Source organism: Manis javanica, chromosome 13 (genome assembly GCF_040802235.1).
Source record: "Manis javanica isolate MJ-LG chromosome 13, MJ_LKY, whole genome shotgun sequence".
Lineage (NCBI taxonomy): Eukaryota > Metazoa > Chordata > Mammalia > Pholidota > Manidae > Manis > Manis javanica.
This window is the reverse complement of record NC_133168.1, coordinates 8,268,985-8,294,588: the sequence shown is the minus strand read 5'-3', so window position 1 is coordinate 8,294,588 and position 25,604 is coordinate 8,268,985. Positions and strand designations below refer to the sequence as shown.

General features: G+C 36.7%; 1 protein-coding gene across 6 annotated transcripts; it reads right to left on the bottom strand.

Annotated features, from left to right (window-relative positions):
• On the bottom strand, nt 1-24,341 carry PNISR (PNN interacting serine and arginine rich protein). Of its 6 annotated transcripts, none has more exons than XM_073220922.1 (14): nt 23,709-24,334; nt 17,178-17,257; nt 16,089-16,162; nt 15,403-15,519; nt 13,792-13,980; nt 12,208-12,431; nt 10,584-10,755; nt 9,275-9,465; nt 6,722-6,859; nt 4,704-4,803; nt 3,929-3,982; nt 2,702-2,872; nt 581-1,667; nt 1-342 (listed from the first exon to the last, which is right to left on the bottom strand). In XM_073220922.1, the coding sequence occupies exons 4-14, from the start codon at nt 15,491-15,493 to the stop codon at nt 312-314; spliced, it is 2,448 nt and encodes an 815-aa protein (XP_073077023.1). In that variant the 5' UTR covers nt 15,494-15,519; nt 16,089-16,162; nt 17,178-17,257; nt 23,709-24,334; the 3' UTR covers nt 1-311. The 6 variants fall into 6 exon arrangements, with proteins under 6 accessions (XP_073077023.1, XP_073077022.1, XP_073077024.1 ...); XM_073220921.1 differs by having other exon boundaries at nt 15,403-15,523; nt 23,709-24,333; XM_073220923.1 differs by lacking the exon at nt 16,089-16,162 and having other exon boundaries at nt 15,403-15,523.
• Nucleotides 24,342-25,604: the final 1,263 nt, after the last annotated feature.

The following is a 25,604-nucleotide window of genomic DNA, read 5'->3' as shown; positions in this document are numbered from 1 at the left end:
TTAACAAAAATGAACTAAAGAGCTTTATTGACATCACAGTACATTCAAGAATAACTTTAAGAACATTACAGCTGAAAGAGAATGGCATGTTTATAGTCTTATTATGCACTATTTTTGAAAAAAATGTAATACAAAGAAATCCTATTAAGTAACTTGGAGCAGCATTTGGAAAAAGTACACCTATTTACAGATTAAAAAAAAAAAAAGATTCTGGTTTCACCTACACAGCCACAATGTGCCTCTATAATGAGACAAGCCCTTAAAACTCATGGAATTTTTTAAACATCATGGCATTCTTGCCACATCATTCCTCAGCGTTTTCGACGGGGAGGGGTTGTTGATCTGCAAAAAAAAAGGGAAAAGAGAAATATAAAAATAAAAATGTATTTTAAACTAAAGAATCTGCAATTTTAAAATATGTATTATTATATAGGATTTCTAAGATTACTTAAGACTATGATCATTTATCAAGTACCAAACTGAGTTTATTAAAGAGAGAGAGAAAGGACACTTTCAACTTTGAATAAATTCAGTCAAATTTTTTTAAAAAATCAGACAAATACTTTAAAAAGTATACTACCTTGATCGGGACTTAGACTTGTGTTTGCGGCTTGCCTTCTTACCAGACCTTTGAGATTTCTCCACGGATCGCGATCGACTATGTTTAGGCTTCTTAGCCTTCTTTTCTTTGCTACTTCCTGGAGATTCAGAACTGCTCCTTCCACTAGAATCAGAGCCTGAATGTTTTCTACTGTCTTTGGTGGCACTTTTCTTACTATCCTGTCTAGAATCATGTCTGATGATTTTAACAGATATCGAACCACTCCTAGAGAATGTTCTTTCACTTTCTCGTTTCCTTTTTAACCTATCGTCCTGATTACTGAACTTAAAATCTTTTTCGTCCCTTTTTTGTTTCTCTTTTCTCCTATCCTGTTCACGCTCCCTTTCTTTGTCTTTCCTTTTCCTATCTTTATCTACACTTCGACTCCTCTCCTTTTTTCTCTCTTGTTCTTTAGCCTCACCTTTATGCTTATGACTGCTCCCACTAAGATTTCCACGTGGATCATCAATTTTACGCCTATCTCGACTCCTACTGCGCGTGGACCGATTGGCTCGCCTATCTCTTGAGCGACTTCTACTTCTACGCCTGTCTCGGGAAGGGCTCCGATTTCGCCGTCTCTCTCTTTCAATGCTATTTCTAGTAGATCTCCTCCTGTCTCTAACCTTGACTCTAGCCCTGCTGCTCTCTATTTTAATTCTGCGAGAGTAACTTCTACTCCTACTACGTCTGGCTTTAACTGCTGGAGATCTGCTCCTACTGTGCCTCTTTTTCCTTTTAGGAGAAGAAGATCGAGAAGAAGTGCGGCTACTACCTGAGCTCGAACTGTATGAAGAGCTAGACGCAGTACTACTGGTACTACTAGTTCTGCTATTGCTACTGGAACTCCCACTGCTAGAACTGCCTGACCTACTCCTGCCTTGTTTCTCTTTCTCTTTATGCTCTTTTTTTGGTTCTAAAACTAATGGAGTTTCATTTGGAGTTCTTTTCTTTTCATTAACCACATCACCATCTGCTTCTCTTGTTTCTAGTAGTGATAAACTATTTTGCTCTTTATGGATAAATTCATTCATCTCTTTTGTAACCCTTTCTGTTTGCTGCTTTTCTTCTGAAACAGAAAAAGACAAAAATACACTAAGAAAAGTCAAACGTACAATGAAAAAAACTCCTATATTACCTAACTTAAAGCTATCAAACTATAAAAATACAGCAGTAATGTTCAATAGAAATAGTATGCAAGCTACATAAGCAATTCAAGATTTCCTCGTAGCTACATTAAAAGTAAAAAAAAAATGAATTAATTTTAGATTTTATTAACCCAATATATCAAAAATATTACCATTTCAACATGTAATCAGTTAAAAGAATACTGAGATAGAATTCCTGCTTTTTATTTTCTTGTGAAGTATTTGAAATCTAGGGTATTTTATACCTACAGCACATCTCAGTTTGGGCTAACTACATTTCAAATGCTCATTGGCTATATATGCTGTCAATATAGCAAGAGTATCAAAGTGTAGAGGTACAGGTGAAGCAAGTAAGACTTTCCTTTTGTCCAATAAAACAACTTAAAGAAAGTAAGTAATTTACCGGGAACTTTTGACTGCTAACTCATTATCTTTCAAATTGTCCAAGTAAGATTTTTCAAAAAAGATATTCTAATAGTTTCTTCTTTATTCCTAGTACCATTACGGAAACTAAGACTGGTACTCATTCATGTATTTTACATTAAAAAGAACTTCTAAAAAGTCCTGTATTATCCTTAAATATACTAGCTACAAATTACTTCTCCATAGTTTTGAAATGTATTTATTTCCCCCATTTCAAAAGCCTTCTTTTAAGAACTTTAACAAGAAATAAAAATACACTAGATAGCTTAACTTACACCCACTGGAATTAATGTCTCCCAAAAAGAACAAAAAACAGTTTACCTTTTTATGAACTATGTATTTTGAATGCTACACTTAATTTTTACTTTAGTGATAAAAAATTGAAAATAAGCCAAAAATCTTCATTTCAGTTTTATCACATAATATTTTAATCTTGCCTTAATTCTACCCTTTGATATTTTTAGGTTAACTGAAACATAAAAAGAAATATAATCAAACTTGGACAAAAATTAAGTGACTCTCAAAGATATACCTTCCATCTGTTTATCATGTAACAGCTGCTGTTCTTTTTCTTTTCTCCAAAAAGCTTCCTGTTTTTGCCGGATTCGGTGCCGTAATTCCTCCTCATCAGTATCAGATGACTCAGAGCCTCTGTCACTCCTCTCATCTTCACTGTCTCCGGATCCATAACCACCCAGTCCACCTGTGTGCATAAAGCCCAATCTATCATATGGAAAAATATTCTATGCACTAAAAATTTTTTAAGGTCTGAGAAGAAAGGTCATTTTTTTCATTGTCTTTTCTTGGAAGAATATGCTTATTCGGGGTGGGGAGGAGTATAAATGCCAATGCTTAAGGAGTTCATAGAACCCTCATGAAAATTGTTACTTAGTATCTTATTCTTTCTGGAATACTTCTCACCATAAAGGAACTGTTTTTTTTTTTTTTACTGTCCATACTAACCAACAAAAAAACAGTTAAAAGGGTAGTAACAAAACCTCACTAATTATAATCAATTCAACTACCTTAAAAAATTTTATGATGATCCTGGAAGTATTTCTAAAATTTACTCAATCCCAGGTAGTATGCTAAGCACTTTTTTTCCCTAAAAAAATTATAGATACTGTGTTTCCCACTGGCACAAAAATGATATGGTGCTAAAACTACTCCCCACCCTGAAGTGTTCAAAACAGTAGTCATCATAAAATCACATGGGCATTTGGTTCTACCCGTTTCTGTCAGTCCTCACAAAGGTTAATTTGAAATGAAGATGTGGAAAAGGAAAATTCAAGCTTTCATATACCTGATAATATATCATGCAAAGAGTAAATTATGAACACATAACTACTATTATACTATGACAAGATAGACCCTTTCCTCTATGTTAAAACTTGCCTTGCTGAAACACAATCTAAATAAAGGTCCCTAAAAGCGATATTGTTTAGGTTCTTCCCTAAGGCATGTATGCAACAATTGTGAAAGTAGCTTAAATACTATCATGGCTACATTATGAACTATGACAGCTTGCCCCAATAAACTATGAATTAGTCACCACATTTATAATAATCCCATCGTGAATGCTTTAGCAAAAAAAAAAAAAAAAAAAAAAAGGCAAACCTTTTAGAGACTGATATAACCCTAAGACCTAGGTTTTATAAATTGAGTAGGAACAGTACAGTTTCAAAACAGAACATGTAGAGAGACAAGGTAAGTGTGATTTTCCCTTTAAGGCCCTCTCACAAATCAGGAGAACACTTACCGAGTCCAGTGAGGGAGGCCAGTGCACTGGACTGTGCCAGCTGTTTTGCAGGAGCTTTGTATCACATCAACAACAGGAACAACATGTTAACACAAATAGCCACGATTTCATAGTCATGAGTCTATGGTATTGTTAAATCTACTACTATTGCTGCTTTTTGGGGAGAGAAGAAACATTAAAAACATAACATTCATTTTAAACTAGTAGCATGTCTGGCCTTGAAATTATAACCCTGATGTGAGCTGAAATTGGTTTATAATAAGAAAAAGTGTTGACCAGTATATGTCAGTATTTTTATTTTTAGGTATGGCCCATAATTGAAAGTTTGATTTCAATAAATTTTTTAAGTGTTACTGGGGTAGGAGGGGTGAGGATAACACTTGCTTCTGCAAGAAGTCTAAGTGGTAAAGTGAAAACTCCGCAAGTTTGTAATTCAATTCATTAGTCAAACTAAACTGTATTAGAAGTCATACACCAATACCACGGGATCTATTTTTAAAAAATCAGGTGAAATAAATTGATCAAGAATTCTCCACAATACATTTTAGAGAACACCAGCATAACAGCTAATGTGTGCTCAGAAAGGCTGGATAAAACAAAAATATTTGTATAGTTTAATATGGCGCCTACAAGCTAATCTTTCCCAAATAGTTCAAACATGCAAGAATATTCAAGCATCTACCAGTAGTTCACCAAGGACAACAAAAAAAGTCCAAAATAGCCACCAAAACCAAAACACCCCCAGAAAAACAAAACCAAGAACACCCACATGTACCTTTCGTTGCTTTCCGGTGCGCATCTTTGGCTACATAATAAATTTCTTCATCTGTGACATCCAGTAGGATTTCAGTCAGAAGCGTCTTTGTCAGCAACATCTAAAGGAGGAAATTTTACATATTGTTCTTAATTTAATTATCATAGTTACTAACAGTTAAACATTTTTCAAAAAAAAATTAAAGGCAAGACCATATTATAAAACATGGCTTAAAAGAGTTCAGCTCATAAGCTTTTCAAACAATATGGCTTCTCTCTCCCTTACCAACTTTACATCTCCCTGTATGGCCCCAGAAGATGACTGGTTAGCCAGAGACGGGTAAGATTCCTCAAGGGAGGAACAACCTAAGACAGGCACAGTCGCAGGGGGGCCATCACGTGAGAAATTGGGGAACAACAGAGGTGAGGCTCAGAACCTCACCCCCCCTGCTTTGAGAGAAATCTTCTGCATTCGTGGATGTCTTGCTGCCCTTGTCTAGCCTGGATTAATACTTAGTCCATAGGCACACACCTGATCATCTGATCATCTACATTTGCCCTCTTACAGCACTAAACTATGTTTTCTACCTTTATCTTGCATCTACCTACCACTTCAGCATTTTATTAAAAATAAAAATAATAATAATAATAGAGGGAGAAATGTGGGATCAACATATAAATCAAGTACAAAAATCAAAAGAATATTCATATTTGACCTGATTGTTTATACTTCATAATGCGTGATCAAAACCGAAAGTTTCTATGATGAATGCCCTTGTACTGTTCACCATGTAAGAATTTATTCACTATGTAAGAATTTGTTCACCATGTAAGAACTTGTTCGTTATGCTTCAGAAGATTGGAAACTGACGAGAATTAGGCTTGAGATGGATTAATGATTGTGCATTGAGCATTGACCCCCCTATACTGAATTTTATTGTTGTTAACAACCATTTGACCAATAAATATGAGAGATGCCCTCTCAAAAAAAAAAAGAGTTCAGCTCAGCCATTCCAAGGAATAGTGTATCTTGAAAATTATTCTAAAATATGAAAACATTAAAATATTTCAAAATCATATGGATTAAAGAAAAATATGAATTTATCTGTACAGTAGACACTGAATTCTAATTCTAGAGAAAAAATATTTTTTTAAAAGGTTCCTATTATAAAATTTTTCACAGATGTTGTAAGTTGAAAGGAATAGCCCCTCATTTAGTAATATTAGTAAGCATTACATTAACCTTCAGTCCACGTAAAATTTGAGATGGGAAAATAAGGAAAAGGCCGTTATTCCAGTCTATCAGATGAAGTCCTTTTTTTCTTGAGTACTATAATACAGAGTACATTAGGAATGAAAGAACACATGGATTCCAGAACTGGTTTGTTTGGCTACCAACAGTTGTTTCAAATGTAGACTACTAGTTCCTTAGCCTCTCTGGGATCAAGATTACTTATCTATTAAAATGCGAGTACACTCACAATCAGCATCTTCCAAGCACTTTTCAAAGATCACTGGTCTTTCAACATAAGAAACCAGCACGTTATATTTCCAATCTTAAAAAATGACAATCACATTACAGATACTAAAGGTTTTGGAAATTCTTCCACTGAAGAAATAGTTTAACTGTGTTTAACCCAGTGCTTCCTAAACTTATACTTCTATGAAGTCTTTTAATCTTTCTCAGTATTCAAAAGACACACTTTAGAAAATAACAGATCAACAAATGAACCCTCAGGTCTCATATACAGTAAAACATTGTTAACAGCGTTAGTATTAGGAGACGTGCTCAGGGTCTGCTTTATAAGCCAGTGATTGCGTGCCACCTGGCTTCTGCAGACATTACTGCCTAGCAAATCTATACATTAATATACAGTGTAACTACTTCATGAGTTCTCAGTTTTAATGTTTTAAGACAGCCAACCAGTAGTTTAAAATATTTCAAATTCTTTGGTATAATATTCTATGTCAACTATACCTCAATAAATTTTTTCTTTAATAAAATAAATCCTGTACATGGTAAGAAATTTAACATTTTACCATTTGATACTCCTTCTCTTCTTCAGTCATCTCTGGTTCACTTTGCTCTTCTTGAGGAACTGGAGATGGACTTCTGGTGACTTTCCCACTGCTTGCAGCCTCAACATTTTCAGCGTCTTCATCTTCCTCATCACTGTCCTAAAAAAAGTAGTAGTGTGGGTACCCCAAATTCATGTTTATAATGTAAAAGCACTTACAGTTTATTTCAGAATCCCAAATTAAAAAGTCGTTGAAACAGATATACAAAAATGAAATTTCTCTCTAAATTCCCTTTTGGTACTAGAGACTTCATTTAATAATTTAAAATGTTACCCTGAGGGGAATGTAAGATTATAAAAACAGCTTACGAGAATCAATGATTTTAATTATTCTTTTATTTTTTTTTCTTAGACAATTATGACCTTATTTTATAAATAACCAAAACTACATCATGCCCACAGACTGATTAAACTAATATTCCTTATATATGATGGTCCTGAAACCTGCAGCTTGTAGAACTTTGGATAAATGAACCACATTCATATTATTCAGCATAACCTTTACAGCTGTAAATTTAAGCTATTTACCTAAAATTGTGTGAATTAAAATGAAAACTCTGCAGTTAGTCTGCAGATCTCAGCTGGCCCCAAAACTCAGTGAAATCTACTTCTTTTTAGCCACAGAATGGACAGTAAAGAAATGAAATCTACTTCAGATGAAGGAAATGCTAGCAGTTTGTCTCTAAGGTTTTAGGTTTTCAGGTATCCAGACATTTTTCAGGTTTTCAGGTTTTAGGTATAGAGAGAGCATACCCACCAAAAAGTGGGTTCTTCTTGGGCAGAGAAGTATTCCACTGACACTCTAACAACCCTACTAAGTGAAAGACAAGGTGCTCCCTTAAATATTACCACTATGCAAAGACGACTGAACCAGGGAAGGAATACCTAGAACACAGCCCAGAGGCAGCTGGGAGGAGAGGAAAGAGCATCTCCAAACAAGTTTTCTCATGTTTTTTTTTCACTGAAGTATAGTTGATATACATTATATTGGTTTCAGGTGTATAATATAGTATTTGATGATTATATACATCACAAAATCATCACCACGGTAAGTGTAGCTCCCGTCTGTCACCATACAGAGATAACTACAATATTACTGACTATATTCCCTAAGCTGTACTTTTCATCCCCAAGTCTTATTTTATAATTGGCAGTTTGTACCTCTTATTTATTTTGCCCATCTCCTACTCCTAATGCAATTACCAGGTTATCCACTCTGTTTATGAGTTTATTTCTATTTTGTTTGTTTTTTATTTTACTTTTTTTTATTCCACATAAAAGTAAAATTATATAGTATATGTCTCTCTGACTTATTTCACTTAGCATAGATAATATTCTCTAGGTCCTCCCACGTTGTTGCAAATGGCAAGATTTCATTCTTTTTATAGCTAAGTAATATTCCATTATATATATATATATATATATATATACACACCACATTTTCTTTATCCTTCCATCTATTGATGGACACTTAGGTGAAAAGGGAACCCTTGTACACTATCAGTGGGAATATAAATTGGTGTAGTCACTATGGGAAACCATATGATGGGTCCTCAAAAAAATTAAAAATAAAAATATCATATGATCCAGTAATTCCACTTCTGAGCACTTACCCAAAGAAAACAAAATTACCAATTTGAAAAGACATATGCACCTCGATGTTTACAGAGGCATTATTTACAAAAGCCAAGATGGTCAATTTTTTGCTAATAAAAATAAATAAAATCTGGAAATCCACTACTAAAGATTTAAAAATTTTTTTTTAAAAAGGTTAAACATCAGTAGTGGCAGTTTGTTGTTCCCTATCTTCTTAACACCAGAATAAAAACACATTTCTGGCAACTTTTTGTTGTTAACAAATAAAAGTAACTTACTGCATATGGAATTCAAGCAAAACCAACGTTCGTTTAAATCTAGTTACCTCACTCTATTTGAAACTTGTATCTACAGAAGAAAATGGTCTTGGGAGGAGGACCCATTTCCAGAGGTGCATACCAGTCAGTGCTGCAGCTGTCTTACCGGGTAGGAGACATTATTGCTAAATCAAAAAATTCCTAAGCTGCTGATGTCATCTTAATGAAGATTTAAAGATTTAACTTTGTTACTTTTCAGAGCTCATGTCAAAAACCATTAGTTATTACAGCTTCTGGCATAAGTATATATTTACATGTTCAAAAAAGGCAGATTTATATCTCTGTTGCTGCTCTTAGTTTTGTTTTATCATTCACCACTAGGGAGTTAGCTGTACCACACAAAATAGATTTGTCCAGATATTCACTTACTCTTAACATCCCAATGAATAAATTCTCTCTGGAATAAAATGTTTTATAAACTTGCTACCCCTTTACTCCACCCTCAGTAAGACGTACATAAAACCATAATCCCTAATATACTTAACTGAAAATCATCTCAGGAACATTAATAATTCTCTACAGGCTAGAATACCTATATATTTCGATAAACTTTTCACATAGATACCATCACACGGAGTTTGATGTCAGGGGTTTCTACTTACAAATTTACTCCTCTGAGGTAAACGAGGACCATCCCCTCCTTCAGCATCTTCTGTGGCTTTCTTTTCTTTTTTGGACAACTGTGAACGTTGCTGTTCCATTCTTTCTTTCTCCAACTTCTTCTGCTTTTCACGTTCCATTTTTTCAAGACCTTCCCGAATCCAAGCTGGAAGAGTTCTGCGTTTTACTGCATCTGTTTCACATGGGAAAAAATATTAATACATTAGTTGAGTAAGAATCCTAAGTATCTGAGTTCCTTATTCTTCAATTTCTATAAACTTTGTGAGTAAATTAAAAAAAATAATTCTGATGCCATTTGGGTACTTACAACAAATACTATCATTCTTCAGCAAGACAATGGTAATAAAAACAAGCCATTAAACATCATGCTTTTCTTTAAAATCTTCATTTTTTTGTAGCAGCAGTGAACATTGTCATAATGCTTACAATGTTCAAGGCACTATGAAAGCACATTAAATATCATCTCACTTAATCCTAGAAAAGCCCTACAAGATCACTACTATTACTTGCTCTCTTTTACCAATGAGGATACTGAGCTAAGGGATGAAGTGGTGTGCTCAAGGTTACAAAGCCACGAAGCGGCAATGCAGACTAGAACTCATACTACCCTGCTTCCTGAAATAAGAACACAGAACAGAGTAGCACAATGCCATTTTCACACTGAGGATTCACTTGAACAGGTGATTATTTTGTAAGTTATAAAATAAGTTGTAATCTTCCTAAAATGTCTTCATGTTAAATAGGAGAGACTTAAATATCCTGGTCCATTAAGTACTGAATATGGATTTCCAGATATACAGTAGCGTAAATATGTAACTTGTCATTGAAGTAGGTTAGTTCTAAAATGTTATTTAAATATTGAAATTTTCTGCCAAAATACTTACAGGAAGTAAAATAAAAGAAAATTAACCTGGCAACAATGTTTCAGTTGAAATGAGAGTGGAAAGAGAACAGAGAGAATAACTAGGATGTTTTAAACGGGGAAACTGTGCACATATTGGCATAATTTACCAAACTGTCAACAATGAAAAAAATACCACAAAGCTATAGCCATGATAAATTTATTATTTCATCATAAAATCTGGAGTTTAAAGAAAATTATTCAAAACTTTTAATATTTTGGACCAGTACTTCCGTAATTTTCAAGTTTATGACTATAAAATGACATGACTGTAAAGTATCAATTCCTAACATAATTGGAGGTTTCAGAACAATTTAAGAAAACCAGACATCCTTATCACATGATCAGGAAATCATGCCAATTTTGGTTCACTAAACTTAAATAGCTACCAATTTGTGGAGGCTCCTGCTTCACAGGAAGTGCAATAGGCGATCGCTGCCGATCCCTGAATGATGAGGGCCTTTCTCTTCGATTCTGGGGAGGTGCTGGAGGTCCTGGAGGTCCTGGTTGCCAATAAGGAGGATGAAATCCACCTTGCGGTGGACCAAAAGCAGCCCCATGCTGAAAGAGTATTGCAGTTTATTTTTCTTCACATTAATACATTATACTTCCTGGGACACACGTGTGTTATGAACTGGGACAGTAGAAATCCATGTGTGCAGCAAATCCAAGAATTCCATGGTTTTAATATCCTTCGAAATTTCTGTAGCCTCAAAAACCTAGGCTTACTTTTCTTAAGAAAGATAAAGATTTTCTGCCAATGTAAATATAAAAAGATATCTAAAATCCAACTGATACACTATTTTTAAGAAGCATAGAAAAAGACATGTATATGAACTTTCTCACTCTGAATCCATTTGTATATTAATCATTCCACTATCAAAAAATCAAGTCAATATTTTCTATAGTCAGAAAACAAAGGGAATTTTTTCCCAATTCCAATTACCTACACCTTGTGAACTTCAATTGTTTCTGTAATCTTGCAAGAAATATCTATTTTAACCAAATATAAGTTACAGAATCATTAAATATTTTTTGCAATTTTGCCACTTTCAGAGGCTCTTCTAAGCCAGTTGCCAAAAGAGCTCTTCTGTCTTGTTAGCATGGAGATCTACCATGTAAATGTGCTGTAAGTAGAAGCTCTCTGCTACTACATTTCTTCAAAAGCACAACCAACCAAACATTGTCATATTTGTACACCTAGTATTAGGATATAACCTGTATCTGAATATGTTTGAATAAGAATTACTGCCTCAAGGTGAAAACTATTTACATTTGTGTCACTTATCCATACAATTAGTGAAATAACATACGGGTTTTTTCAAAATTTTAAATTATGACAGCTCAGTTTACAAGCAAACAATTGTAGTGAGTTATTTCAAAATGATACCTAGCACAGTAATTTAGGGGGATACCCTGGCTAAGTGTTTAGAAAAAATAAAGACCCACATAATGAACCTATTCCCCATAGAGTTCTATGTCCCTAGGAATGAATCAGATGCTAAAAGGAAATTATGTGGAGTTCCATTAACATGTCATGTCAGAATGGAAAAAATAGACAACACTAGAAAAAGTCCTAACTCTACACAGCAGAAGAACTGCATTTAGGAAGATGATCTATGTTCATGTATTTTATTCATGTATTAATAATCCATTATAGATAAATAATGTATTCAACTACTGTGTATTTTCTAAACTTTATTTAACATTTAAATATACCATTTTGAAATTAGAAAACAAATCATATAGCAAATGCCCTTCCACATTTTTCACTTTGTCCAAATTTTTCCCTAACAATCCTTCATGCCAGTTCCCTAAGCAAATTAAAAACCAGAAAATAAAAATCTAGTAATTTTAATGCTCAAATATTGATGATTTCTCTGAGACATAATATGCGCTTATCTGTACAAGACTGAAAAGTGAAACACATATCTTAGGTACTCTTGATGAGACACTTCCAAAGCATGGATTACGTGCACATCTACGTTATTAAAGCAACAAAATATCTTTCACCTGATAGTCAAACTGGTTCACTGGCCCCACTGCAAAATTATCGGGTGGTCCACCAAAGTTGTGATTGTTCTGGTTAAATATATGCCTGTTGTCAGGGGCAAATTCCCCACTGTCCTGACTGTTGCTGTCTTCAGAAGGAGGAACAATGTCCATTGGGCCTGGTGTTGGTGGCATCCATGGCTGATCTGGAGGGGGGTGTGGGGGTTGCTGATGCATTCCCCATTCTATTTAGGATTTAGGCATAAAAACATTCAACAGGGGGTTATAACAAAATCAACACAAATTTTTAAGATCTCAAGACAGATTTTTCAGTAAAGAAATAGATTTAAAATTTATGACTTCTTGGTCAAATTCCTCTTGTATATCTTAAAAATAAGCAATGAATTAATCTAATAAATAATTCAAATACACTAACTCTAGTCTAATTCGTATCCTAAACAAATGGAAAACAAGTGCCCAAAAGTATTTTTAATAAATAACAAAATCCAAAGCAATTTTGTTGAATTTTTCTATTTGTGTTCAGTAACAACGCCAGAAAATAATACCTTGAGATTTTATGTAATTTCTTTCCTCCATGATCACATTTATCCTCACAACATCCCTGTGAGGTAGGGAGAAATCAGGTATTATTTCTGCCAATCTCAGGAGGGAAAACTGAGGCACACAGACGTAAATCACTTTCCCAGGTCACAAAGAAAGTCACTGAAGTAATTGCGGCAGTGGGGATTCTAGGGTGGGTCATTTTTGGAACTTGGGAGCCAAAACATTCTCAAACTTGGGGAAATTTGGTTTAGTTTCAAGAAAATCAGAAATGATTTGATACCTCTAGGTATCAAAGGTGAGAAATGAGAATATTCATTCTCCTTTAAAAATGGTATTAGAGGATTATTTCCTGAGTTTTCCATTCTTACACTGAGAAACAGCAATAATAATTAATAGGGAAAGGGAGATATAACTGTACCATCAGCATACTGAAATGTAAGATTCCTCTACAAATTATCTGAAATTACTATTAGAAACAGTAACACAAGTTATGAAAACTGAACTAGCATCAAGGACTCTACATCATCTTGTGAAGTAAAAAAGCAAGCAAATAAACAAAAAATGAAACATAAAACTTATGGAAGATCTTCACTAACAGAAAAAAAGGGGAGAAAAACATGGGTGGGTGGGAGGGGCAGAGTATACTTGACAGATTAATTTGTCACATAGTGACACGGTTTTTCATTAGAGGCTACACATGTTTTGCTCTGCAAGTGCTGCTTCTGAAAAGGCCAGAGGTTGCAACAGAGAGACATAGAATGCTCTCTGCCCTAGATGACAAGTGAGGTTTCCAGTGTTCCCAGCCCCTGTCAGCCTAGGAATGAAGAACCAAGAAAAGAATCAAACCGAGTGCCACAATGCTAGCAGACTGAGAACAGAATCATTTTAACCACAAAATTTCAAGGTCAAATCTAATTGAAATTACCTATTCCTTAAGGAACATTAATTTCAAGAAGTCACAAACTAAACTAATTAAATAATTTAATTTGAATCATTTAAAAATATACTCCTACTGAAATTTGGAAATAATAAGTAACAAACCTGGTTGCCACATTCTGTTAAAGTTTGAATCTCCTTGAAAATTCCCATGATTGTTTGGACCGGATTCCATGGTAGGCATATCTTGTCCATTTGGCATCATCCCTGGTGGCTGTTCTACCATGCTTTGCTGCCCTGACGCTTCTCTTTGGGCAATCCAAGCTTGAGCCAATGCAGCCCAATCAATCTGGCCTAGCATAATTTGACACAGAATTTAGCATTCAGAAAGTAGACACTAAAATAACAGTGCCTCTATGCAAAACAAGCATCTCAATTACTCCTTACTTTGTGGTTTTTAAATATTACATTATGTTACGGTTAAATATTACAGAAAGGACACTTAGAAAATAACCCATATTCAGACAATAATACAAACTACTTAAGACTTTCAGAGAAAGAGTCCACAAAAACACTAGCATTTACTCATAAAAATTTATCATCTGTACCTAGTTTATCGAGCTTTTAAAAAACTTTTTTTTTTAACCACCTATTAAAACAAACGATCAAACTTACTCATTTCTTCCTCAAACAGGTCCCAGCCAGGCCTGCACTGGGTCCTCCCGACCTCAGAGGAGGAGAGCTGTCTAGCCCTAGTCTTCCTCTCTCACCCTTCTTCAGCTAAGGCTCCCTTTTCTAGAAATACGTCTTCTTAAAAACTTTGTGGCTATTCTTTATTCAAAATTCATGGCCCTCACTATCTTAAAAGTCCTCTTTTGCTTCTCAAATATCTATACTTAACATTTTAAGATCTAATAAGGGAAGCAAAGTAGAGTAAGATACAGCTTTCCACATCTCAGCTTAGTAAAGATTAATTAGGTATTCTCATACATTCTGGTGACATAACTCACTTGGAGTTAAAACTTGGCAACATGGATCTAAAACTTTTCCAATGTGCAACTGTGATCTAACAAACCCAGTTCTTAGAATTTTTTCTAAGAAAATAACTGGACAAACAAATAATATATGCATATAATTTACAGTAACTGTAATTAATTCAAAAAGTAAAAAGCTACAATCAACCATGCAAAAGTGAATTTACCAAATTACAGTACAGTCCTAAACAGAATGCTATGACTATTAAAAGAAGAAATAGGAGCTGATTAACCCAATAAAGACAGGACAGTAGAAGAGGTCATATCAATGAAACAAACTGGCCATGAGTTAATGACTATTAAAGCTAACTAATAAATGGAAGCTCTCTATATTGTTTTCTACATCTGTGTATGCTTGAAATATTTCATATTAGAAAACTTTTTAAATGATATAGCATAACTATGATCTATATAGAATTATAAATTCAGAATTAACAAGAGAATGCTTTATTTAAGCATCCTAAAGCGTTCTAAAAGACCTCTTTCTTTAGAAAAACAAGAACTAATCAGTTTTTAAAATGTAAAATCTTCATAAAGTTTTCTACCCTCTGAGGCAATCTTCCAAAGGGAAATCTATTCCCTAACATATATGCTATGGCAAGATTATTATGAGAAACGATTAAATTGACCATAAAATTATCCAACAAACCAATCTCAATCCCATCTCCCTAACCCCAGTGCTTATCTCCCACTCATCCCTCTATCTCCCGTGTCCCACCTTCCAAATGCAACGCGTCCTTACTTGGATCCTGCTGGTGCTGGAATGACTGCATCCATTGCTGCTGGTTCAGGGGCCACTGCTGCCAAGGCTGTCCTCCTCCTTGGTCCCACATCCTGACTTTTACATATACTTGACTTTCTATCTACAACAAAATACACACATTTAAAAAAAAATGAGAGACAGTTCCAACCTGAAATTATTATATGATGATACATTTATGCGATCAGAACTCTAAAATTGTAGTCAGTAGATTGCCAGAGGCAACTGGATTTTTTCAGTTGGCAACCAAGAGCAAGAAATTTCATGCTAATACCAATGCAGAGTTTGGGGGCAAGCATAGCTCCACTCAATTTAGCTCAAAAAGGGGGGAGGGGAGAACCTAATTTTCCCCATTTAAATCTCTGGAATTGTAATTATTTTGAAGATTATATGAATAAGTGATTTAATCTCCCCCAGCCAAGACTCTTTGAGGGTAACCAAATAGCTCTAGCTGATACAGAAAAACTCTTCATTATAAATAATCATAGCTAATGAATGCAAAAGGTAGAATAGATTTAGAAAACTTTCATATTACCAAACTTAATAAAACAATTGATTCAGGCAATCTTAGAAAAAAAAGTTGATGGGAAATCACAAATCCAAAGGTTGTTGAAATATCACCCCTACAAATTATTAGGTGTCTCCCTATGAGATACAAAATTATGTACCCGGAATCACTAGCAATAGTTCCACCAAAAAATGTTTCACTGGATCTGTTAAGCTTCTGGATCTCACTTCCAGCCTAAAAGAATCACAGGAGACAGGAGTGAGGTCAACAGTATCAAAGAAACAAGCAGAGAAACCGATAGTCTACAAGACCAGGTTACTTCACATGTAAATAAGCATAGAAAGGGGGGAGAGAATACTTAATTATTAAATCTAGGTGATGGGTATGGGGGAGTTATAACACTAGTCTACTTTTCTGTAAACTAGTTTGAACTTTCATAATAAAAAAGTTAAAATTCCTACAAGGCTAATACCTACTTTATCCAACACTGATACACATCCCTGTTCAAGAACCACTGACACACATGGTAAGAAGGGCTTATTTTTTCAGTATTATACCCAGTGCTTAATATATAGCAGACATTAAATAAATGTTTACTAAGTGAATCCTTCTAGGCTGATCCATTCCTCTATTCTAAAAGCCAGCCTTACTACCGCAGGATCACAGAAAGTAGGAAAGCCAGGTAACACGGACGTAAGAGACCAACTCAAACAGGACGATCGGCTATAAGAGCTCATTCAGGCTCTTAGAATTTGCAACTCCAGTCTTGGCAGCATTCACAAAATGTTATATAATTCTATCAATGGCAGATCCTGGCCTCTCAACTGAAGAACACTATGCGTTAGGGAAGACATATTCCTTTGTTTGCTTGATTTACTTATTAGTCAAGTGCACCTATCTTAGTTGTACTAAGATAATTTAATTAGTTGTACTAATTTAAAGGCATTTAATGTACTATTATAATGGCATTATTAGAATATGAGAAATACGCACTAAGTAGTACCATACTTGAGGCCAACAGCTGGCTTGGGTATCAATTCCAAACTATACGTACTCCTTTTTCTAATCTTTCTTCAGGTATTTTTCTTTTTTCCCCTCTCCTCTTTACAACTATACCTTTAAAGCCTTTTAAAAGCTAAATGACTCATTATAGCCCTTAAAAAGTAACTTCACTTAAAACTTTAATTAAAAAGCAACAAATAAACAGAGGAAACACCCAGAAGAAATATCAAATGTTATTTTGACTGACCTCAGAGGTTCACCTTCTGTTTAAAATTTAGGTTGATTCAGGCTACAGCTTGGAAGCATAGCAACAAGATTACTTATGCCCTGAAAAAGAAAAGAAAAAAGTGTATGTTTGCATTTAGATTACCAAGTTATTAGAAATAATAAAAATAAATTCTAGAAATATAACATGAAAACGTGATCATCTGCAAATGAACTTGGATCTTTTTCTCCCAATCACTTTATAATGAGAAAGTTAAGGGAAACATACATAAGAAATGAGAAGGTAAAGCTTTTTCTTTTTTCTTTCAAAATATCTTTTTTAGTTACCTGAACAGTTAACAGTATAAAATAATGCAAACAATGTAGAGATTGTCACACATGCTGTGAAAAAAAGAAACAAACATTTGAAAGATCTCATTCACCTGTTTAAATGGTAAAAACATGATAAAATGTATTAATTCTGATTTTTCTATGGACTTGTTTAAAAATTAGAATCAGCAAAGAAAACAGTTTGTCCCCCACAGGTTTTCATTTTCTCCCCAGTAGATCAAAAGCTTCTCAAAGTTAATACAAAGACAAATCTATTCATCTTTTTACCTTGCGTATGATACAAGACAGCCTCTTGCACACAGCAGGCATCAACACCAAATGAATACAGAATGGTCTGTAGCTCCTTCCTTGTACTTTAAATAAAAGTTAATGATAAGGAGGTGGCTGACCTATACTGACAAGAACCAAAAAGCTGGCATGAGCAGTGTGCTGTGTTTTCCAAAGCTCTAAGACATTTCAGAGTTCAATGCAGATTTTTCTGTCACAGGTTGTAAACCCATACAATGCAGGCATCGTAACTAGCTCTACACAGTGCCTACCGGAGTCACAAATAGACGTGCACTTAGTAAAAGGACTTTAATGATGAACATGTACCAACTCCCTACCGTCACTTCCATACACAGATTTACTTTCCTAGAAATCACTCTCACCTAAGTTTCCTTCACTCGCCCATGCTTAATGGTTGTCACGACGACTTTCTCAGTTCTCCCTTAGGTTTTCTGATTATCACTTGTCATCTAGACTTCAGAGCACGACCTCTGGTTCATGGTGCCTACCTGCACTGCTGGCAAGCTATGTGAACACAGGCACATCAACTACTCTCTATCAGTCCTTGGTTTTCTCATCTGTGTACTGAAGTTTATTATTAAAAAAATTAAGACAATCCAGTTTTCCCATGCACAAAGGGGTTTGTTTGTATATTTTCACAAGTTTGATTTGTACTACTTGTAGCCATTTTTCTTTTTGTTAAAACCAACCACTTCTACCTTGACTATTTTTTTTCAAAGATTTTTTTTTTCTCCAAAGTTTTAATGGAAGACACTACTCACATCCAGTGTTTGATATACTTAGGCTAAGAAAAATATGGAAAGAGATGTGAAATTATGAGCAGAGCAGAATAAAAACACAGCTAAGATGGTGACAGTGAGAGTCAAGTAAGAAGGTAGGAGCTATTTAATAAAATGGTTCAATTAAATCTGCAGCTGAGAAACTTTTCTGGCTACAGAGGATCAGTGCTGAATGAGGCTATATGTAAAACAACAAATGAGTCTTTTTGGATTACAGCCTGTTATCAACTTGTACAAGCACATCTCTCTGACCAGCCATTTCACTTCACAGTCTTAAAGCCATGGATGAGTATACTTACCATATAATTAAAGTCTGCACTGTGTTTTTAACAGTGAATATCCACTTTTAGTGACACTCAATTAAAGGGCAACAGGTTAGTTTATAAAAGTGAGCCACCCATGGATGCCTATTAAGCCATCAAAATGATTAAGGTAACTTTTATATGTTGAAATATATTGATGTACAAATTATATTATTAAGTGAAAAAAATACAGCATGAATAAAATATACATAACATGAATAAAAATGCACTCCAGGTCTTTTTCTTTTTAAGAATGTGATATGCAGATTTTTCTGTCATAGGTTGTAAACTCATACAATGTAGGTAACTAGCTCTATACAGTGCCTACTGGAGTCACAAACAGTCACAAAAAGAATAGTATAGACAATTCCTAAATTTCAAAAAAAATCTCTTAAGACTGGTACTCTCTGAGTAGCAAAACAGTTCAGGGAACTTCTCACTTTTTATTTTATACCCTTCTGCACTCCTTGAATTATTTATCATGAGTATGTATTTGTAAAAATAAATCTATATGTTTTTAAAGATACGAACATCAATGTAAGCTGACTAGCACAGTCCATAATGACTGGCATAGGCAATAAAATTACACAAACTATAACTATGAGACTTTGGGCAAATTCCCTGACCTCTCTTTCATTTTCTTATGAAAGACTGAGTACATTTCTGTGACCTAGTCCATGAAATTTAGTTACGCTGAATTTTGTAAAGGGATAGATTTTAAGGAAAGAGTTGATATACTCAAGTTTTTAATATAAAATTTTATATTCAGCATACAATGCTTGATAAAGGGTTTCACTAACAAGATTATGACTTGATGGCAAAGGTTTAGAAGCTCTTTATTCCTTCATCTTCACCATAAAATCTTCTTTACTGATTAACAAACATAACAAATGCAAAATTTGGAAAACAAAAGGAATATGAAAACACATCTGGCAATAATAAAGTTTTAATTTCATTGTGGTTCAGTGAAATAGCACAGCCTTGTACCATACAATATGATATTTACACATGGGCTTACTAATGATTTGGGAAATACTGGTAACTGTTAAACATGAGTGGTAAGTACATTAGGATTCACTATATTCTATTTTTGCACTGTTAGAAAACTTCCATAACAGTAAAGTTAAAGATGACACAGAGTACTTGTTATAGGGAAACTTATATTGAATTTTCATATGTTTTTGTCTTGGCTCAAACAAGAATCTTCTTGAAGGCACAGGAAATGTCTTATATTTGAATTGTCCACAGTGTTTTGCCCACATTAAGTAGTGAAATATTTTACTCAGTCCCTGAAATTTATTATCAAGTAAATACATTACTATTCAATGATGAAAATGACATTCTAATATTGCTACTCTGATTTTAAATTAAACATCCAAAATCAATCCCTATTGTTCTTCCTTTAGCTTTAATTTAAAGATCTTTAGGCTCAACTTCACAGGCTGGACGAAATTTTATTACAGATGAGCCAGGCTGCGAGACTTTCCCCTTACGGGGTTAAACTCACGGCTATTTCCTTGGAGACATCCGGGCCTGGGGAAGGACAGGAACATCAGTGGCCACGGTGCTTCGGGTCATCCGAGTCACACGCCCGGCAGTGAGATCTAGCTTGTGACCATGGCCCCTGCACGGACTGAACCGTGACCCCCGCCAGAAGGTGACGCTGAAGTCCTACCCAATCCCCACAAACTGCCAATGTGATACCTGGAAATAGGGTCTTTGCTGATGTAGTTATACTTGACTAGGGGGGGTCCTTATTCGATATGACTGGTGTGCTTAGAAGACACAGACACACACACACAGGGAGAATGCTATGTGACCACAGACAGAGACAAGGGTGATGTGTCTACAGCCAAGGAAAGCCAAGGCGGGCTGGGAACCACCAGAAGCTGGGAAGAGGCAAGGAAGGATCCTGCCATGGAGCAGAGAGAGAGAGAGAGAGAGAGAGAGAGAGAGAGAGAGAGAGAGAGAGAGAGGAAGGGAGCAGGGCGCCCACCCACAAGCAAGGCACTGTGGAAACTTTGGCTTCAGACTTCTGGCCGGTTGAGCTGTGAAACAATACACGTCTGTCTTTTTAGGCCACTCAGTTTGTGGTAATTCATTACAGTATCACTAAGAAACTAGAACAATCAGAAATGACCATCATTTACATTACCCATTTCTTAGATGACTGTTTTAGAAGAGCTTTATTCGTTGATTTGAGGTTCTTAAAATTACTTGTTTAAATGACAATCATTAGTATTTGCAAAAGTCACCTCACAGACTGACAAAAAGAGAATGAAAATGTAACATTTTACAGCCCTTAAGCATCAATTGCTAAATCAGAGCTACAGAAACACACCTATGCTTTGATACATATGGTGAAATGTTTCTCACATAAACTAAGTTCAGAAACCACAAAATGCCAAGAATCCTCCCTCTTCTCCCCTGTCATTTGAGCCCTACCCACCAGGTGACTGACCTAAAAATCAGGAAGATTTGTTCAAGTCAGTTTAGATTAGAAATGGCAGCAGGAAAGGTTAACTTGGTAATCATTTGAAATGTGACAAGGTTTTCGCTACATGATGTGACCGCATTTAGCAAACACTGAAATACTTTGCAGCTTGCAGATCAAGAGGGGTATTCAAAAAGTACTGGAGTGTATTTGGTTATAGCTATCCCTCCCCAAAAAGTGACAACTGAAAAATATAGAAAAGGAAATGACACCCCAATAGCAACAAGCAACCCTGCCTTCATTCTAAGGCCATTCTCCAGTAAAAGGACTCAGGACTCTTAAAGAAAGGGCTGATTTTAGGACTGGTGCAAGAAATCCACAAAATGACCCTGGACCAACTTGTGCCAAGAAGGAAGAAAGAGCTCAACAAAAAGGATGGCGGGGGCGGGGGTGTATCTCCCTATGTCCAAAGCTGGAACACACTGAGTAACTAAATAACGTAGTATGGGATCATAACACAAATTATGACATAAATATCTGAGTCTATACTGACATAAAGGGGAGGGAAGAGACAAATTTCTCATGCATAAGAAATCCAAATAAATTATATAGGTCCCCTAAAGGAGGGAGAGCCTGACTCTCCAAGCCAGTGTGCACTGTGCAAAGAGATTTCCTTCCAATGAGTACAGTATGGAAAAGAGAAGGAAAAAAGGGAAGAGTAACTTTTCAGTGGAGAAACGTCACAAACACTACTACAAGCAGATGATCAAGGTCAGCATCAACCTGGTAAGTCACATTCATAAGGGACATTCACACGTACCCTTGATAGGATGTGATGACAAAGTCATTTACCCCTGTGATCCTCCTCCCCCAAGCAGCTAAGACCAGTGGTATGAGAAAACCACCACATTCCAATAGCAGGGCACCCTACAATATAAACAACCCTCCCCTCCAACTGTCAAGGACACTATAGTAGTTCGCTACAGCCGCCACGGCAAAGTAGCCCAGACTGGGTAGTTTCAACAACAGAAGTTTATTTCCTCATAGTTCTGGAGGCTAAAAGTTCCAAGATCAAAATGTCAGCAGGGCTGGTTTCACCCAGAAGTCTCTCTTTTCCGCTTGAGGACTGTATCTTCCCTCTTCACAGGACCATCCCTGTGTTCGAACCTCTCCTTACAAGGACACCAGTCATAACAGATGAGGGCCTACCCTAATGACCCCATTCGCTTCTTTAAAGACCCTATCTCCAAACAGTCACATCCTGAGGTACTGAAGTTAGGACTCCAACATATAGATTTTGGAGGGGCACAATTCAACATGTCGTGGAAAACAAGGAAAGCTAGAAAAACCGTCACAACTAAGATGAGACTAAGGACACATGACAACTAGGATAAATGGCATCCTAAATGAGGCCCTGGGACACAAAAAGGGCATTCAGTTAAAACAGGAAATATGAATAAACTATGGGCTCTAGCTAATAATAATGCATCTATTAGTCCATTAATTTTAACAAATGTACTATATTAATGCATGTTAATAACTATGTGGGGGGGGGCATATGAGAACTCTGTACTATCTGCTCAAACTCTCTGTAAACTAAAAAAAATTGTTCTAAAATATAAAATCTACTGACAAAAACATTTAAATACAGAGTCTCAAGAACATTTAACTTAAAAGAGCTGACTTACTGTTACTTTCCCTATAGCCCCAGGACACTTTACTAACAGTCCCACAGGCAGATCTTTAGTGTTCTGGTTTATTTTTGTTGCTTTTGCCTTACTGCACTCAAATCAGAAATTCCAAGTTTGTTTTGCTCCTTTATGAATTAACCACAATCAAAGTGCCCGTAAAGTTCAGATAATATTCACCATTGAGTAATACAACTGAAATATTGGATACTGCCTGTCTCTCGGGAAGCTTAACATACAAGGTCCACCAGTGAATAAAAACAAGAAAAATACAAACTAGAGAACCTAATCGTAGTTACAGGAATCACTGGCCCTTGGCTGCGCCTGCGTAGTCGGAGATGCCCAGGGCGGAGGTCCAGGCCCCGGGCCCCCGCCTCCTCCGCGGCCCCGACCCCCTCCCCATAAGGGGGTTCCCACCGCGCACGCGCAGTGCTTAACGGCCGTCAGGAGCCCAACAATTAGTCTCTACTCACATGAGAGGCAACTCTCATACTTAAGAGGAAGGGAGCTTGCTCATTCTCTTTAATGAGAACATTTCCTTTTCACCGAGAGCACCGCTTCGATTCCCCAAGTCAGGCGGACAGCACCGCTTTAAGGGGATGAGATTCCAGCGATCGCGCCAAGCAGCGTACGCAGCCTACATGTTTAAGTTATGCTACCTTCGCCGCAGGCATCAAAAAGGCTGTAATGGCCGGGCAAGTCCGCCACGCAGAATTGTTGTCCACCACTTACCCACACTGGCTCCGAACACCGCTGTCGCCACCGCTCTTGTTAACACCTCTCCAACCCTTCCGATGCTTCTACTTCTTCACGAACAAGACAAGATGGCGCCCGATTGGTCCCACCCGGAAGTGAGCTTTTACATCCGCTTGTCATCTGAAGTCATACTGGCCCGCATCCTGGTCTATGAGGACGTGACCGCACCCGGTTAACATGTGTGGACGCCATCTTTGTTGTGGGCAAACCCACGTTCACCGTGTATTCAACATAGTGTGTGTGTGTAAACGTTCCGGTACGTTACCTCTTAAAATAACCAGCACCGTGCCCGCCCCATTTTCACCTTTACAGTGGGGAAAAAAGCCAAGAGCTTAAGTGTTCTGTACAGAGCGCCCTCAGATTTTTCCCTTTAGCAACGTGGTCCTCCTTCAAGAGGTGGTATGTTCTCCCGTAGGAATGCTTTCGCTTCGGAAATGGAGGCTCAGTTCGCGGCGCTTTCAGACTACGGAGGGGCCCCAGGATGAACCCGAGCCAACTCTGAGGGCTGCTCGCTGCGCCCGGAGAGGCGTGTCCGGAGGCCAGAATCTGGTCGGAACTTGCGGAGAACTCCGGGATTCGGGCTCAGAGGCGCGCCGTGGCCTCCGCCTCAGCGAGACCGGACGTTAGCGCCCAGGCTAGACGGCAGCGGTAGCGGCGACCTCAGCTGACCCCGCAGCCGTCGCGCTCTCGTGACCCGCAAAACACCGCGCCTCCTTCCGGGGACACTTGCCCGGCGCACAGTTAGTTCCGATCTTTTGATCTTTCGATCTTTCCCCGTGGCCCTTTGGGAAAAGTGGGGAAGTCCGGTCTCCGTGCTGCTACTCCTTCCTCTCAATGACAAGATGGCCTCCCCGGACGACTTGGGCAGCAGTTCTTCGAATAGAATACTTTGATTCCACGGTGTTTTCACAGGAAGGACGTTCAGTGTCAAAAGTATCCATTTCCAGGCTAGGAGCTACAAGTTACAAGAAAAAAATGTTTCAAAGACACATTTGTTTCTTATACTTTGGGAAAGTGCCTTCCTGGAGAGTAACATGAAACTTTGGTGCGGCTCGAGTCCACCACGTCTCTAAATTGTTTCACTGGAAATTGTGCAAAAGTAACAAGTACAGTAGAAATAAAACAGCAGGAGTACATCTAAATAAAGAAGATAAGACATGTGAGAATACAGATGTTTGCATGAAATTCACTCTTCCTTAATAAAACACTGAAACCCAGAAACTACTGGATTAGCGTTATAAGAAAATCCTCAATAACTAAGGATCTGATGATCCCAAGTCCAAGTGGCCCTCGAAATAAAAATGCATTTGTAATTCACTAATGACAGCTGCCAACACCGTGACCCGAGCGCATGAAGTTAATACTGCAGGAAAAAGGGAAGCTCCATTCCTTCGACTCCTCCCCTCATTTCCACTTAGCAAAAAAGGCCTACACCACATTCTAATATGCCTTTTTAAAGCACTTTATGGAACAAAAATTGGAAGGACATTTTGCCGTGCAATTTTTTTCTTAAAAATAATAATTATTTTTTTTTTTGCATAGCCAGTGGATTTTCAAGTTTTTCTCTCTCAGAAACATTTTAATCAGAGAAACATTGTATCTTCAATGTGCAGCCTGATTGTCCTAATGAAACGTTACATGTTTCTGCTTCCTATAATGATCTTGTGATTGTTTGCTTGTTTCCCTAGCAAAGTTGAAGCAATTTTTTTTGCAGTCCCCACCCTTGGGCTTCCAGCCCTAACGCCCCTCACCCCCATCTCTGCTCTCCAACTGGCCAGCATACTGCTTATTGCACAGAAAGTTTTGCGTTTATCCAACAAGGAATTAATATTTTGAACAGTGACACCAATATAGGCCATTTTGGAAAGCTAT

Coding starts and splice junctions, on each gene's coding strand:
- PNISR (XM_073220922.1), bottom strand. CDS start 15,493: ATGTGGGACCAAGGAGGAGGACAGCCTTGGCAGCAGTGGCCCCTGAAC. Junction 9,466..10,583: donor GCAGGAGCCTCCACAAATTG/GTAGCTATTTAA, acceptor CATGTGAAACAG/ATGCAGTAAAACGCAGAACT. Junction 1,668..2,701: donor ACATGATAAACAGATGGAAG/GTATATCTTTGA, acceptor TTTCTGTTTCAG/AAGAAAAGCAGCAAACAGAA.